Source organism: Typopeltis vanoorti, chromosome 19 (genome assembly GCF_054136105.1).
Source record: "Typopeltis vanoorti isolate ZY-2024b chromosome 19, IOZ_Tvanoo_1.0, whole genome shotgun sequence".
Taxonomy (NCBI): Eukaryota; Metazoa; Arthropoda; class Arachnida; order Uropygi; family Thelyphonidae; genus Typopeltis; species Typopeltis vanoorti.
Genome location: NC_143567.1, coordinates 34,181,839 through 34,197,309, shown reverse-complemented (window position 1 = coordinate 34,197,309; position 15,471 = coordinate 34,181,839). Strand labels below are relative to the sequence as shown.

At 37.2% G+C, this 15,471-nt stretch overlaps 1 protein-coding gene across 1 annotated transcript in view; it reads left to right on the top strand.

The window, feature by feature from the left end:
* Positions 1–1,087: 1,087 nt before the first annotated feature.
* noi (splicing factor 3a subunit 3 noi) overlaps positions 1,088–15,471 on the top strand; it is a 251,677-nt gene continuing 237,293 nt past the window's right edge. Inside the window, exon 1 of the mRNA XM_090408813.1 lies at positions 1,088–1,342. Within this exon, the coding sequence (XP_090264939.1) occupies positions 1,247–1,342 (96 nt within the window). The 5' untranslated portion in view covers positions 1,088–1,246. The remainder of the gene's footprint in view (positions 1,343–15,471) is intronic.

Sequence of the window (15,471 nt, the reverse complement as noted above, 5' to 3'; positions counted from 1 at the left end):
TATTGCAGTAAGCAGAAAATGGTTTGAAGCTCCATCAGCTTCAAACCATTCTTCAAATCTTCAACTTGTTCTCATAGGGTTCATTCCATAGACCTGCTATCATCGTGGTCACTCGCCTCTGGATCCTCTCCACCTCCTTCCCATCAAGAAGAAACCCTGGCGCCCAAATCTGGGCACACTAGTCGAAGATTCTTCAAATCTTCGACTAGTGTGCCCAGATTTGGGCGCCAGGGTTTCGACTAGTGGAGTCTTATCAAGACTCTATACAGATGACAATAACTTGCTTGTTTCTGCTCGTCAAAGTATTCTTTAGTAACCAAGTGATTTGATGAGCTGATTTAGCCACTTTTGCAATGTGCCTCCTAAACTTCAACTCCCTATCCACCAACACTCCCAAATCCCTGGCCTCGTCAATCTCCTGGAGTGCAGTTCTACCAATGTGGTATACTGCTGCTAATCTTTTCACCCCAAAATACATAACCTTACATTTTGCCACATTAAATTGACATCCATTCTCCTTAGCCCAGTAATAATAATCTATCGCTGAAAAGTATTATTTTTTCTGCAATTTGCGTGTGCTCTTCGGCCGATTTGCCTGTATGCGAGATATAAAACCTGAGATGAAATGCTTTATCGTAGGTGGAAAACAACCTTATTATTTTTAAGCGACACCTCCAGGGAGTCCAAAGACTCATCGAGGGAGGGCACCTACTTTACAACTCTCTGTCACCATCACTTATCCACCAAGTACGACTCTACACCAACGCCGTCTACCGCCCACCACTAGTATTTCCACATACAGCCATGCCAGCAGCGGGATTCGAACCCGCATCCTTTTGGCTGGAGAGCGGATACGCTAACTGCTCGGCCAACTAGGCCGCACCGCATGTGTTCTGCTAACTCATCTTCAAATGAAAAAGCCCAGATTTGTTTCGGCATGACGATATTCGAACTTTGATCTATTCCAATCGATGGATGCAATGTTTCGTCATTGTTACGACTGTGCTAAGGTAGCTCGCTATTTTATTTATTTATTGCTGTTTTCTGACACTAGTTGTATATTGCAAATACAGTGGCGTGCGTGACAACGGAATTACCCTCAAATTGCAGAATACGCACAGCGTTTATTTACGTGTGGTGGATAAAACCTACTAATGTTAAGTCGATGTACGAAGTTATCATTTATAATATAATTGTGAAATGTGTAGTCTCTGCAGGATTTTATAATTTGTGATTAGGAGGCAACATGGAAACTATTCTCGAACAGCAGCGTAGGTACCATGAGGAAAGAGAAAGACTTGTTGATGCCATGGTTAAGGAAATGCTCCATAGGAAGAATACGGTAATTATATATCATATAATTGTACAATCTGTAACGAATTATTAATCACTTTAATATAGTCTTATTTTAAAGAAAAATCTAGTATTTTAACTAAATGATGTGTAAAACAGTTTTTATTTAGATCATATAATTTCTCATTTGTTGATTTCTTTTTATAGTTCACGTTTATATTTGTAAATAAATAGTAATAAGTTTGCAACCACACAGAATTTCAGAATATCAGAGAATACCAGATGAATCTTATACTAGCACACTTTGTACATATGTGTTAATGAATGCCATAGAGGAAGACCATGCAAACAATTTTGGCAATACATCTGTGCAACCATCAATAGGCTGAACTGTAAAACTCCATCTGACATCTACCAGTTAGCTCAAAATAGAGAGCCTTGGAAGACCATAATTTGCAGTCTTTAATTTTTAATGTAAATCTCTTTTCCCTTTTCACGTTGTATCATATTGTGAATAAACTATGATGACATGTGTTACCACAATTAATTTCAATATTGCACTGATCTTATTTCTATTATATATACGAAACTGGCTTGTGAAATAAAACAATATTTCTGATCTACCCAAGTGTGTCAGATTGAACATTCAAGTTGAACTCCCTATTTGATCACAAAAGAAATGAAGAAATTATGAAAGAATTAAACCAAGAACCAGTGATATAAAAAATTACAAAATATAAACATAAATGGATGGAACACATTCAAAGAATGAAAACAGAAAGATTACCAAAACAAGCCCTAAAGTACAAGCCATTAGGAAAAAGAAAACCAGGACATCCTCTTAAACGATGACTTCTAAGGCTGGAACAGGCCATGCTAGGCCTAAATCCTTGATACGCATGATGATGATGATGATGGAGAACTGGAACAGCTGGATGCAGTCTTCAGATTTTGAGGTTATGCCATCAGGAAGAAGGAAGAGGCCTAGCATTTTGCAAGTTTGTGAGTGGCTCAAAGCTTCATGGGATGCTGTGAAAACTGAAACAGTGGTTAAATCATTTAAGAAGTGTGGCATTAGTAATGCACTAGATGGTATAGAGGACAATTTGTTGTATGAGGACTCAGATTCTGATTTAGAAGAGGTTTCATTTAGCTCTGGAGATGAATTTCTGGGTTTTGACGAAGAAGATTAAAAGGTGGGCACTCTTACCTAGTTAGATTAGGTATTTGTTGAAAGTAGACCTATTTGTTACTTTATATTTGAAATACTGTAAATTCATTATAATATTCAGCGATAAAGTTTTTTTCCTAAATAATGTGTACAAAAAAAAAGGGGGGGTGCGTCTTATATGCCGGCAAATACGATATTTACTTTCTACAGTATTTTTTTAAATAAGTACAAAATTGATTAACACACTGATGCATGTCATAGTTGCAGCAGTGACTTACTACTAACTCAGTTACAAAGTTGGCAAGACTAGAAAAGCATTTGGCAAATGATAGGCAGGGAGATGAAACATGTTTTTCAACATCCAAGTAATTAATAATGGATCTCAGGTACTCAAACTTGCTGACTTCCTCAATTCTTTCTCCATTAAGGCATACTTGTTTCTCAAGAGCTACTCTGTTTGTATTTCCTTTGAGACCCATCCTCTGTTATTACTGATCTTGTTAACTTTGTCAAGAATTAATCCTAGTTCTTCCATGTCATTACAAAGGAGTACTGTATCATCAGCATATCTCAGATGCCGGCAAAGGTTGGTCGATTGGTAGAGCCTCTGCTACTAATGGCTCAGTTAAGTAAGTTTGAGCGCGGTTAGTAGTTGGAAGGGGACAATCGTTCGATGCTGTTGGCACACTCTCCCTCGATGAGTCTTTGGACTCCCTGGAGGTGTCAAATAATAATAATAATAATAATATTAATTACTGATAAATCTACCTCCTGTCCTGAGCTCATCCAATGCTTCATGCATGATGTCTTCCACACATATATATTAAACAAGTGAGGAGAAAGTAAACATCCTTGCCTAACTCCTTTTCCAACTTGAAGCCAGTCAGTCAATCCAACACCTGTTCTTACCGTGGCTTCTTGCTCCTTATACAAGTTGGCTATCAACCTGATAGTGTGTTGAGGAAAACCCATTCTTTTCATTACTTCCCACAGTTTCACATGCTGAACACAGTCAAAAGCTTTAGTAGTCTAAGAAACACATTACCAGAGGGAGTCTGAATTCTTTATATTTTTCTATGATCTGTCTAAGGCAAAGGATCTGATCTCTGGTGCCCTTACCTTTCCTAAAACCTGCTTGCTCCTTGGGCATCTCTGTCTCAACTTTGGCCTCAATCCTATTTAGCATGATCTTCAATAAAATTTTGCTTGCATGAGATATCAAACTAATAGTTCTATAATTCTTGCACGCCTTCATATCACCTTTCTTATGAAGTGGTATGAAAACTGACTTCTTCCAGTCTCTAGGCCATGATCCCGTCTCCCATATTCTTGTAATCAATCTATGAAACACTCCTATCCCTCCGTCCCCTGTGGCCTTAATTAACTCTTCTGGGATTTCATCTGCACCTGGGGCCTTATTGCTGTTAAGCTATTTAGCTGCTCTTTCAACTTCATGCCTAAGTGGAGGAGGTTCCAAATCAAAATTTTCCTGGTGAGAGGGCTCCACATTTTCTTTATCTGCTCTGCTGTACAGTTCCTCACAGTATTCTTTCCATCTATAATAAATTTAATTTAATCCTTTATCCAAGTGTGAGCAAACAAAATTTGCGCCTGAAAATATCTTCAGGACTGGAGTAAGATAGTACAACACCAGGCATCTCGCTGCGAGTTGCCTGGTGTTGTACTACCTTACCCCAGTCCTGAAGACATTTTCAGGCACAAACTTTGTTTGCTCACACTTGGATAAAGGATTAAACTAAATTTATTATAGTCTAACCAAGTGAAAAATAATCTTTCAACATCTTTCCATCTGTTTTTGATTTCTATCTCTTCTGTTAGTAATGATTCATTTCTGTCTTTGATGACATTCAATTTAGGCTTAAACTTGTGCTTTAAGTCATGAACTAAATAAAACATCCTTTTATAATTGAGCCTCCTCATCTGGAACTCTATTTCTTCACATTTATTAGTATAGAACTTTTCCTTGTCTTGCTTGATGGCTCTTATGACTTCTCTATGTAATCTTTTGTATTCTTCAGTCCCTGTGTCTCTTTATTTTTCCAGCCACCTTCTTTTGATTAGTTCACATGTTGAATCTGATATCCATGGGTCTCTTAGTCTTCTTATTGGGCCGAGATACTTCTTCGCTGTATCCTATATTATTACCTTGACTCCTTCCCAAAGCATTTCTGGTGAGTTCACCTCATTTGGTCTCCAAAAAGTCATCTAACCGTGTTGGTGTTTCTTCTGTGAATCCACTAGGAATTACCATCCAATCTAGTGGAATGTGCCTGACCTGGAAGTTTTCAGAGTCTTAGTCTTACTTTGGCTCTTACTAGTTGATGGTCTGTACCACAATCTGCTCCAGGACAAGTATGCACATCAGAGATGCTTGTCTTTCACCCCCTGGAGAGCCAGGATGTAATCAACTTGGTGCCTTGACCTACCGATGTTAGATGTCCAAGTATTGGTCCGTCATGGATGTTTCTGGAAACAGGTATTGGTAATAACTAATCTGTTAGCATGGGCAAATTCCAACAGTCTTTCACTACGGGTGTTACGTTCATCCAGACCAAACATGCCACACTCTGGCCTGACTCTCATTCTCTTTCCCACTTTTGCATTTAAATCCCCTAAGATGTATAGTATTGCTCTCCTTGGTGGGCAGTCCAAAACAGTTTGTAAGTTTTCATAGAATTCTTCACTCTCTTCTTCAGGCCTATCCATGTGGAGTGCATAAACTACCACATTTGATACATTGGTAGGCTGAGCCTTAAGTCTAATAAAGAGCATCCTATCATTAATAGGGTTATAACCAAGAAGGCTTCTTGCCTGAGCTGTCTTCAGTATCACAGCTACCCCATGATGTTATCCTTTTCCCATAATGCCAATTTATTTAAATCATCCTGCTGGATATCTACATTGCCTTTATTAACTATTGCTCTGCTTTGTTTTTCTTCAGCAGCAAACATCTGGGTATCCCCTCTTAAAACTTTCCCTATATCATTGATATACAGATTAGATAGTGACTCTAGTACAGAACCCTGAGGCACTTTACTAGTCAGCCCATTCTCTTAAATTCCACCCCACCATATACTACTCTCTGATGTCTGTCTGTCTGTTAGCCCCTCCCCCATCTGTGCTACCAGTTTCCATTCCCATTTCCTCCAACTTTTGTAATTGTTTTTCATGTGGTATTCTGTCAGATGCCTTTGCAAAGTCCAGTAGTATCATGGTATAACCATTTCCCCTTATCTAATCCTGCTGTCACTCTTTTATAGAATGTAAGTAAATTACTAAGTTAGGACCTACATTTTACAAAGATATGTTGCTCACTATAGAGTATCATATTCCTATCCATCCAGTCCTGGAGTTTACCTTTAATCAACTTTTCACATACTTTGACCACCACTCCTGACGTAATAATTGGTCCATAATTTGCTACATCTGTCATGGAACCACCTTTATGTAATGGGTTATCTTACCCTCTTTCCACTACTGTGAACTCTTCCAGAGCTGATACTTGGATTGAATAATTTCATCAGAGGCACTGCAAATTCTCTTGCATATTCATGTAGTACACGGGCCGACATGCTGTCCAGTCCTACTCTGTATTCACATTGACATTTCTCAATATGCTGAGCACTTCCTGTTCATCTACCTCAATTTTGACAGGAGACTGTCACATTCTGCAACTGCAAAATGTTCACCTGGATGATACACCTTTGCAAAATGTGATCACTTAGCAACTCAGCTGTTTCTTTTGCTCCTGATATTTTCCTGCCATCAGCATTGATTAAAACTATCCTTCCATAGTCATTCTTCCTCTTACTTGCTATATAATGAAAATCCTCCATTTTTAATTCATTCTGGCTACTTAACTAATTTTCTCTCATAATCTGATATGGCCTTTCTTACCACTAGTCACCTTTGGTATTTGCACTTTATACTTTTCATGAGTATTCTGATTACATTCTTCTTTATATTCCCTCCACCCATGTTTTATTTTTTTGAAGTTCTTGCTTTATATATTTATTATTATTATCCTAAAGACCCCAGTGGAGTCAAAGACTGATCTAAGAGGTCCTTTTGTCATACACACAGCTCATCTTACTGCACCTTAAACACTCAAAATTCTCTGCAGACACCACCCTCTCAGGCACGGCATTCCAATCATTCACAACTCTGCATGCAAAAAACCTGCTTCTCATTCCCCTGCTCACACTTTCCTTATACAACTTCCAGGGCTGACTGCTGGTTTTTAACTGATCTCCAACCATTTTCTGTAAAACCTCTTCAACATAGATCCTGTAACAATCCCTTACTAACTATCGTATCACCACTCTTCCTGCTATCCATTGTAAATTGCATCTTCTCAACCTTTATTCATATTCGACATTCCAGAGGTCAAAAACTACCTTAGTTAGTTGCCTCTGGATCCTTTCCAACATCTCTTCGTCCTTTTGAAAACCAGGCGACCAAATCTGTGCATAGCAGTCTATGTGTGACTTAATACAATGGAACAAGAATTTCCCTACTTCCACAAGTCAGTGTCCTTCGCATCATTCCCAGAATTCGTTGTGTTGTCTTCACAATTTTGACAATGTATCCCCTAAATTTCAGATTCTTATCCACTATCACCCCGAGATCTCTTATTTCCTCCACCTCTGACAATATATCCTCACGAATCATAAATTCTACATCCCATCTTTGTTTCCCAAATTTTAAAACCTTACATTTTGCAACATTGAACTGGCATCCCCATTCCGTGCCATTCACTCAATCTATTTAAGTCTTCTTGTAAGGCCACAACATCTTTTCTACTCTTCATAGTTAGTCCCAACTTTGCATCATTTGAATAAACAACTGAATATCCCCATTCAAATCTAACCCAATATCATTAACATAAGGATTAAACAGCAATGGCCCTAAAACAGATGCCTGAGGCACACCACCAGTGACTTTTCTCTTCTGGGATATTGTTTCCCATACACAATTTGCTGATACCTATCAGATAGCCAGTCTCCGATCCAACGTACTAATCTAATATCCAATCCTATCTACTGTTGTTTGACTATCAACTTATCATGTGGTAATGTTTCAAAAACCTTTGCAAAATCTAAGTATACTACTGTGCATCCATTTCCTCTGCCCAATGAAGCTGTCACCTTATTGCAATAAGTAAGTAGATTACTAAAAGATGACCTCCCTTTAGAAATTTCATGCTGTCCATCAAAGATAATATCATTGTTGTCAACCCAATTCTGGATCCTGGTTCTCACCAGCTTCTCCAACACCTTAATCACAACATCTGACACACAAATAGGCCTATAATTTGATGCTTGAGTCTATCACTTCCCTTATGAAGCGACACGATCTTGCCCTCCTTTCACTCCTTTGGAACTCAACCCAGTGAAAGACTCGTATTAAAAATAATATGTCAAGGCAGATGCTAACTCTTTGGCACATTCCTTCAAATTACGTGGTGATATATTATCAAGTTGCACAGCCTTATTAACATCAGGTTTGCTCAATTCCCCATGTACCTCTTGCTCGCTTACAGTCCATCTCTCTTCCTCATCATTAACTGCTCTCAAACTCTCCATGATGATGATGATGATGATAATGAACTGCTCATTAAGTATCTCCATTATATTTTCCACAGCAGTTGTTCTTATACCATTTTCTCCAATCCTTCCATAATCTTTTTTCTTTTCTTTTCTTTTTTTTTTTTTTTTTTTTTTGCTGGCTATGTATAGAAAGAACTCCTAGGATTCTTTTTGGTTTCATTAGCTAACTGCTGCTCATACTTCACTTTTGCTACCCTTACTAACCAAGTCACCCTCCTTGCCTGTTCTTTGTAATCCTCATGGAATTGAGGATTCCATGAGGAATCCTGAATTCCATCACTCCATAATGCCTTTTTCCTCTGTATAGCATGCTTAATCTCTTCATTCATCCATTTCACACATACCTTATTTAACCGTCTGACCCTTGGAATACATTTAGACATTGCTTCTATTAGACAGTTCTTGAATATCCCCCAAGCTGCTTTCCAGATAACTCCTATTCCATGCTACACCTGCAAACTATCTCCTGAGCTCCTCATAATCACCTGCCTTGTAGTTCCACATATACCCTTTCATCACAGAGGTCCTCACACTGCTGTCATTTATAATTACATCCTCCGATGAGATGATGAAATCCGTGACCCTCAATCCTTGTGTGCCCTCTATTACATACTGTATGAGGTAGTTGTCCCTCAAAAAATTAATAAACTCATTTTCTTTACTTTCAGTTGCTATCTCATCATCTCAGTTATATTGCCATAATTAAGATCACCATTTCGTTATTTGCTTGGCTAATTTGATTATACATTTTATAGTCACTACCACCCACATTACCAGGTCTATAACAACATACAACTAAGTATTTCATTCTATTCACATCTATCTCACACCATTCTACCTCCAAGCCATCTTTTGCATCTCTGCCTTTTATGGACATAACTTTCTCTGTCATCAATGGCATCCCCCCCCCTTTTTTTTTTTACCCTTTTCTTCTTCGCGAAACACATCATACCCTTCCATCTCTATTCCTGTCCGGATGTCATCCTCATCCAACCATGTCTCACTTATTCCAACAATTCTTGAGCGAACAGACTTGCAACCATTTCATTTGTATACAAACATAGTTGCTCATTTCTGGATCTGTAGCTAGTTCCACTGATAGCACTTATTTGATATGACTTCTCCATGCTTAACTTGGGCTATTTCTTTTTCTCCTTATTCATCTTAGAGCCTTTTTCAAATCCAACTGTTTTCCCTTGATCCTAGGTCATTCCCTTCCCTGTTTGTCTGCACACACATTCACATCCTCTAGGAGCACCACCCTTTCTCATGCTTTGTTCCCCTGTCCACCCTGAGCTTCCCCATTTTCCTGTCTGTCTTGCACACCTGTTCTCTCATTCTCTATACTCATGCCACTCACTTCATTCATAACCACCTCTTCAATCTCTCCTGTTCTTTTGCATCGCTTCCCACTTGATCAGATTCATTCTCTGCACTCACTTCTTTACCTCCCAGCTGCAATCTCTCTTTCTCTCCAAGTGACACACACCAAAACCATTCATATGCAGTCCATCACTCTTATACAGTTCACTTTGTTCTTCAAATTCATTCCACACATTAACAAACAGCGCTCCTTTCTCCCCACACATTTCTGTTAACATATCATTATCATTCATAATCTTTGCTCTCTGCCTCATCTCACCACTGTCATACCTGGGCAACACAATTACTACCTTTCCTATCACACTATTATCTTTCATCCATCTCAACAACCTCCTGATATCCAGTTTGATGTGTTCTTTGTTGCCAGTCAAGTCATTTGTCCCTATTACAACTACCAACTCTTTTGCTCGCTTACTTCTCATATCCAATGTCTCAATCACTCTACTCATTCTACCTCCAGGAAAACAAACCTTGTGCATCCTCTTGTCCAGCACACCTCTAATAATTTAATCGCCATACAACTCCACTCACAGGGCTTTTGTTACTGCTTTTATACCATTATTATTCATTTTCATCATTTTCACTCTTCCATACATATCTCGAATTCTCTTAACTTCATTCCACATCCATTTCATCTCTTGCCTCATTCTAACCAACTCAACTTTCAAATCTTGTATCACATTTTTGCTCTTATTCACTCTCTCAATTTTGTTGCCAGAAATACATGCTTGTTCATAGTCAATGCCACTTGGCACCTTACCTTTAACTGCACTTGGTTTTTTAACTTCTGCTATAATTTGTATTGCTTTCGTCCTTCTTGTCATCGATTGTTAAGTTTATCAGATTGCTCGTTCTCTTTTTCAGAACTTTTTTACGATTTTTTTGGTGTTCTTTTACACTGTCCCTCTTTTCTATCAGATGAGAACTCATCCTCCTTTCAGCATTCTAGCTACTATCACTCAGTTATCAACACATTAACATTCATCAAGTCCTCGTTCAGCTCATACTTTGCACACACCATCCTTCCATCTGACTTAAATATCCATAATTTATCTATATAATTGAATGAATACATATAGCACACCTCACATTTCACAAAATGACTAAAATAAACATTAAATTCCTGCATAGACAAGCTGCCAGCATCTTTCCTTCACCGGTTACTGTACTAAGCTCTAATTTTAACAAATCCATAAACAAACTTTAACAAACAAGCCCACACACTAAAAACACTACAAGCGCACGACTTTTACAGCAACTCTTACTCATAAATACACACTTATTTACAATCAGTTATTCCAAAACACTTATCTGAAACAGGACCTTTATTTACATGCTGCCACTTCTCTTGCGACACTAGTGACCTCTCCTATTCATCCACTTGAACCCCACTTGGTTTAACCTCCTACTGTGGATATGCAGTGTAATACTGTCTCTGAAATACTCCCTGCCCTCTTTCTCATGTACTACTGACATTCTTCCCTTATGGCTTCTCAAGCCATGTCACTGTTCCAAAATGCGTCCTAAATCTGTCATAATTATCATCTTTATAGTTCAATACAAATACTTGGTTGACAGAGAATTCCACATTTTGCAACTTCCAAGAACAAGACTGCATGGTCACTTTCAAACCCTTGACCCCATGGTCTCATCCATAACATGCTCTTTCATGTACTTATCCCTTAGTAACTATATAATATCCACTTCCTTTCTTTGCTCACTTTTCTCCTTCAATACTTCAATACTCTTTACATTCTTTCCCTTTAGCTGTATCATTTTCTGTCTATGAGGTCTCACTGATGCCTATAATTTTTTGCCAAGTCTAGCTGACCAATGTCAACTCCTCTCCAATATTTATAATACTTCTGGCATTCATGTTCATTAATTTCAAGGACCCGCCTTGTCTTTCCCTAATACTTCATTTCCATGATTTTGAACTTCCAACTATCTAACTCTAACCATTTAAATACAGTCTATCAGGTATATACAGTTCCTTTCTTCCATCAAATTCTCTCCATATAGCTATAAATTGTACACCATCCACCTTCACAATCATTTCATTGACTCATTCACTATCATTGCCCTTCTCAATTCATTCCTGTCATATTATTATTATTATTATTATTACCCAAGACCCCATGGAGTCAGAGACACATCTAGGAGGTCCTTTTATCAAAATTGCCCTTCTCAATTCATTCCTGTCATTATTATTATTACCCAAGACCCCATGGAAACAAAGACACATCTAGGAGGTCCTTTTATCAAACACACAGCTCATCATACCATGCTTTAAACACGCTCAAATTCTCTGCAGGCACCACACTCTCAGGCAAGGCATTCCAATCATTCACAAATCTTCATGAAAAAACCTGCTTCTCACTCCCCTACTCACACCCTCCTTATACAGCTTCCAGGGATGACCTCTGGTTCTCCCCTGATCTCCCACTATTTTCTGCAGAACCTCTCCAGCATTGATCCTATAACAACCCCTTAATAAGTATCATATCTCCCCTCCTCCTCCTGTCCATCAGATTCTGCAAGTTGCATCTTCTCAATCTTTCCTCATACTTGGCATTCCAGAGGTTAGAAACTACCTTAGTCAGTTGTCTCTGGACCCTCTCCAACATCTCTTCTTCCTTCTGAAAGCCAGGTGACCAAATCTGTGCATAGTAGTCCATGTGTGGCTTAATCAAAGCCTTATACAATGGAACAAGAATCTCTCTACTTCTTCAAGCCAGTGTCCTCCACATCATTCCCAGAAGCCTTTGTGTTGTGTTCACAATTTTGGCTATGTGTCCCCTAAATTTCATATCCTTATCCACTATGACCCCAAGATCTCTTATTTCCTCCACCTCTGACAATATATCCTCACCAAGCATAAATTCTGCATCCCATTTTTGTTTTAAAAATTTTAAAACCTTACATTTTGCAACATTGAACTCATATCCCCATTCCCAATCATTCAATTTATTCAAGAGTCTTCTTGTAAGGCCACAACATCTTCTCTACTCTTCATGGTTCTTCCCAACTTTGCATCATCTGCAAACAACTAATATCCAACCCCCATCCACACCAGTGACTATCAACTTATCATGCAGTAATCTATCAAAAACCTTTATATCAAAGTAGTAGATTCATAATTCTTTACTTTCTCACTCTTCTTTTCACTTCTATCAGTAATTCTTTCATATTATATGTATATTTCAGATGAAATATGCATCTTATTGCATATTTCTCACCTTTCAAATCATTTGTCCCAGTCAAAACAGTTACTTCTTTCACTTCTCTCTACAAACTAATCTTTGTTTAATCTTTGCATCTGGGAGACATGCTTTCATCACTCTTTCATTAATTATGTCTTATATTATTGAATCTCCATTTAATTTCTTCAATCTATCTAGCTTACGTTTTGTCATCTGAAAATGCTGCATAAGCTTGCTATTCCATTCCTTACTGTCACCTCATCATCCATATTACTTTCAGCCACTTCTTACATGCTCATTCATATTTTGCTCATTATCTGTCTCTTCTTCCACAATCTCTGCAATACTTTTGCTCTCTTGCAGTATATCATTAATGTTAGTTACTTCATTCTTCCACTTTCCACATGATATAATAATAGGCATACTGGATGAACGAACAAAAAATGCTTGTTTCCCTGGATGAAGAAATCTCTGACATTACTAAAGCAATACATAGGGAAGTAGAATGAGTTAATGGTATGATATGATTGTGTTGGTCATAACAAACAATTTGAAAAGAAAAAAATGCATTATGAGTAAAGATATGAAAGAGTTGTTGAGTAAGATGAAAAAAGAATAGTAAACATTGTGAGTCTGTTGCCATAGCATGATAGGTGTAAGTTGAGGAAGGTGTGCTGAAATTTCAAATGAATCTGTAAGTAGATTGTGTAGGAGAAATAGCATGCAGTATGTAGATGTATGTGATGACTTTGATGGTCAAAAGGATTTATACTTGCAAGATGGATTGCAATTGATGGTTTTGGTGTCAAGTGCTCAAAGTAATTAAAGAATAAATGTGAATTGTCAGGGAAACTAGATGTGTCTAGGTGGTTGTATGGATGCATGCATTAGATTAAGTGGTAGAAATTATGAATGTAATGACAAGCAGAGAGAGAGAATAATAGCCTGTTTGGGATGATCCCAGAAAATACAAGACTAGTTTTGTCAAGAGATAAAAGTTAGGGGTATTTGGTTAATGAATGAACTCTGTCAGCCTGGTAGTTGGCTATCATGTATACATAAACAGGACTTGGAAAAATTTTGCATTCTGACAATCAGGTAAATCTCACTAGTTGGGCATCAGCCTGAGTGAAGTTGAGTGATTGATTCTGGAGCTGATCATTTGTAAGCTTTTTTTTAATGCTACGACTGATTTTTACTCTGTGTAACTTTAATAACTTTGTTACTTAATTTTTACCTTGTGTTAAAGCAAATATGTTAACAACTTACATGCTAGAGTATTTATAAGTCTCTAATGGAGGAAAAAAACTGATGCATGTTATCAGTGATACATGATTTAACCACATGGCTAGATCATATTATTGTTTTCAGGTATTTTAGAAAATTGAGAACCTGAATTTTAAAAACAAAATTTGACAAATGTTTGTTGTTATTATTTTATTTATTTACTGATAAATTTAATATGGAAAATCCAGAAATTTCCTTAGAATGAAGCAAATCGCTAATTGTACCAATATGCTACAAAATAAATTTTGTACTAGAAAATATCTTCATTTATTGAAGAAAAGAGAGTTAAATCAAGTAGGATCCTATTGACCAGATATTTATATTAAGACACATTTTTGTAAAAAAATGGGAATATATCAGCTTGTCTATAATCCATCCAGTAGATTTTAAAAAAGCATTTGATTTGATAGTATTTTTATGTGAAGTATTAAATGAACTTGGAATACTTAATACAACTTAATCTAATCAAATGAAAACTCTATTTACTCAATAAAAATATGCAACAAGCTGAACGTGATTGTCTAAATGGAATGAGGCCTGATACTCCTTCTTAAGGTTAGATTCACCCATCCTATTTAGTTTAACTTTAGAGAAATATTAAACTGTAAAAGATTGCATAGGTAGAACATTTATTAGGATATTTACTTAGATGAAGAAAATGCTGACACACAGGAATAACATTTGCAGAAATTAAAACTATGTGAAAAACTAGGATTACAAATCAACCAAGGTAAGATTGAATATTTAAAAAGCAGTTAGAAATAACAGCCAAATGGAAAAGTTACTTTACTTATTGTTAACGAAATTTATAACTGCTCATTCACTGCATCATTTATTATCTTCTAAAATTCTCTCAGACAGAACTAATGTAGAAATATACAAAACAATAATTAAACTTGCTGTTTTATTTGGATTGGAAACTAGAGCATAATAGACTGAGATGGGTACCTTACAAATCTTCAAAAGAAAAAATTCTTTTAGAAATTTTGGTGAGTGGAATGTATTTGCTTGAGAGTATGCTGATTGCAAAAAAACTGAATTTGTTTAAAGCATGGTTTGATGATTTTTTTTGCATGAGTGTAGACTTTCCATGATAGTCTTTTGTAGACTTTCCATGATGGACTCCTTGTAGGCCTGATGTTAATAGTAATCTGAGGATCCATAAGAGATAGCAGAATTGGAACAATGATGATAGATTGCACCCTTTTATTGGAAAGGACACGATTTCATTCTTGTCACGAAAGGAATCTTTATATGGGCTTTTACAGTTGAAGGTGAGTTAGCCACTCTCATAGGGAGGTAGCAGGATTTTTTTTCTCCCAGAAACTCAGGTTTTTCATCATGCTTACAGGCAAGTTGGCCAGGAGAACATATGCAATTTACAGACAAAAAATACTATTGTTGGTGGGTGGTAGATGGCAATATGTGTTTTTTGTGGATTAAGTAAGTAGTGGAGATGCATGGTGTGTGTGTATAGTAGAGTGGAATGCCCTCCCTCATTGAG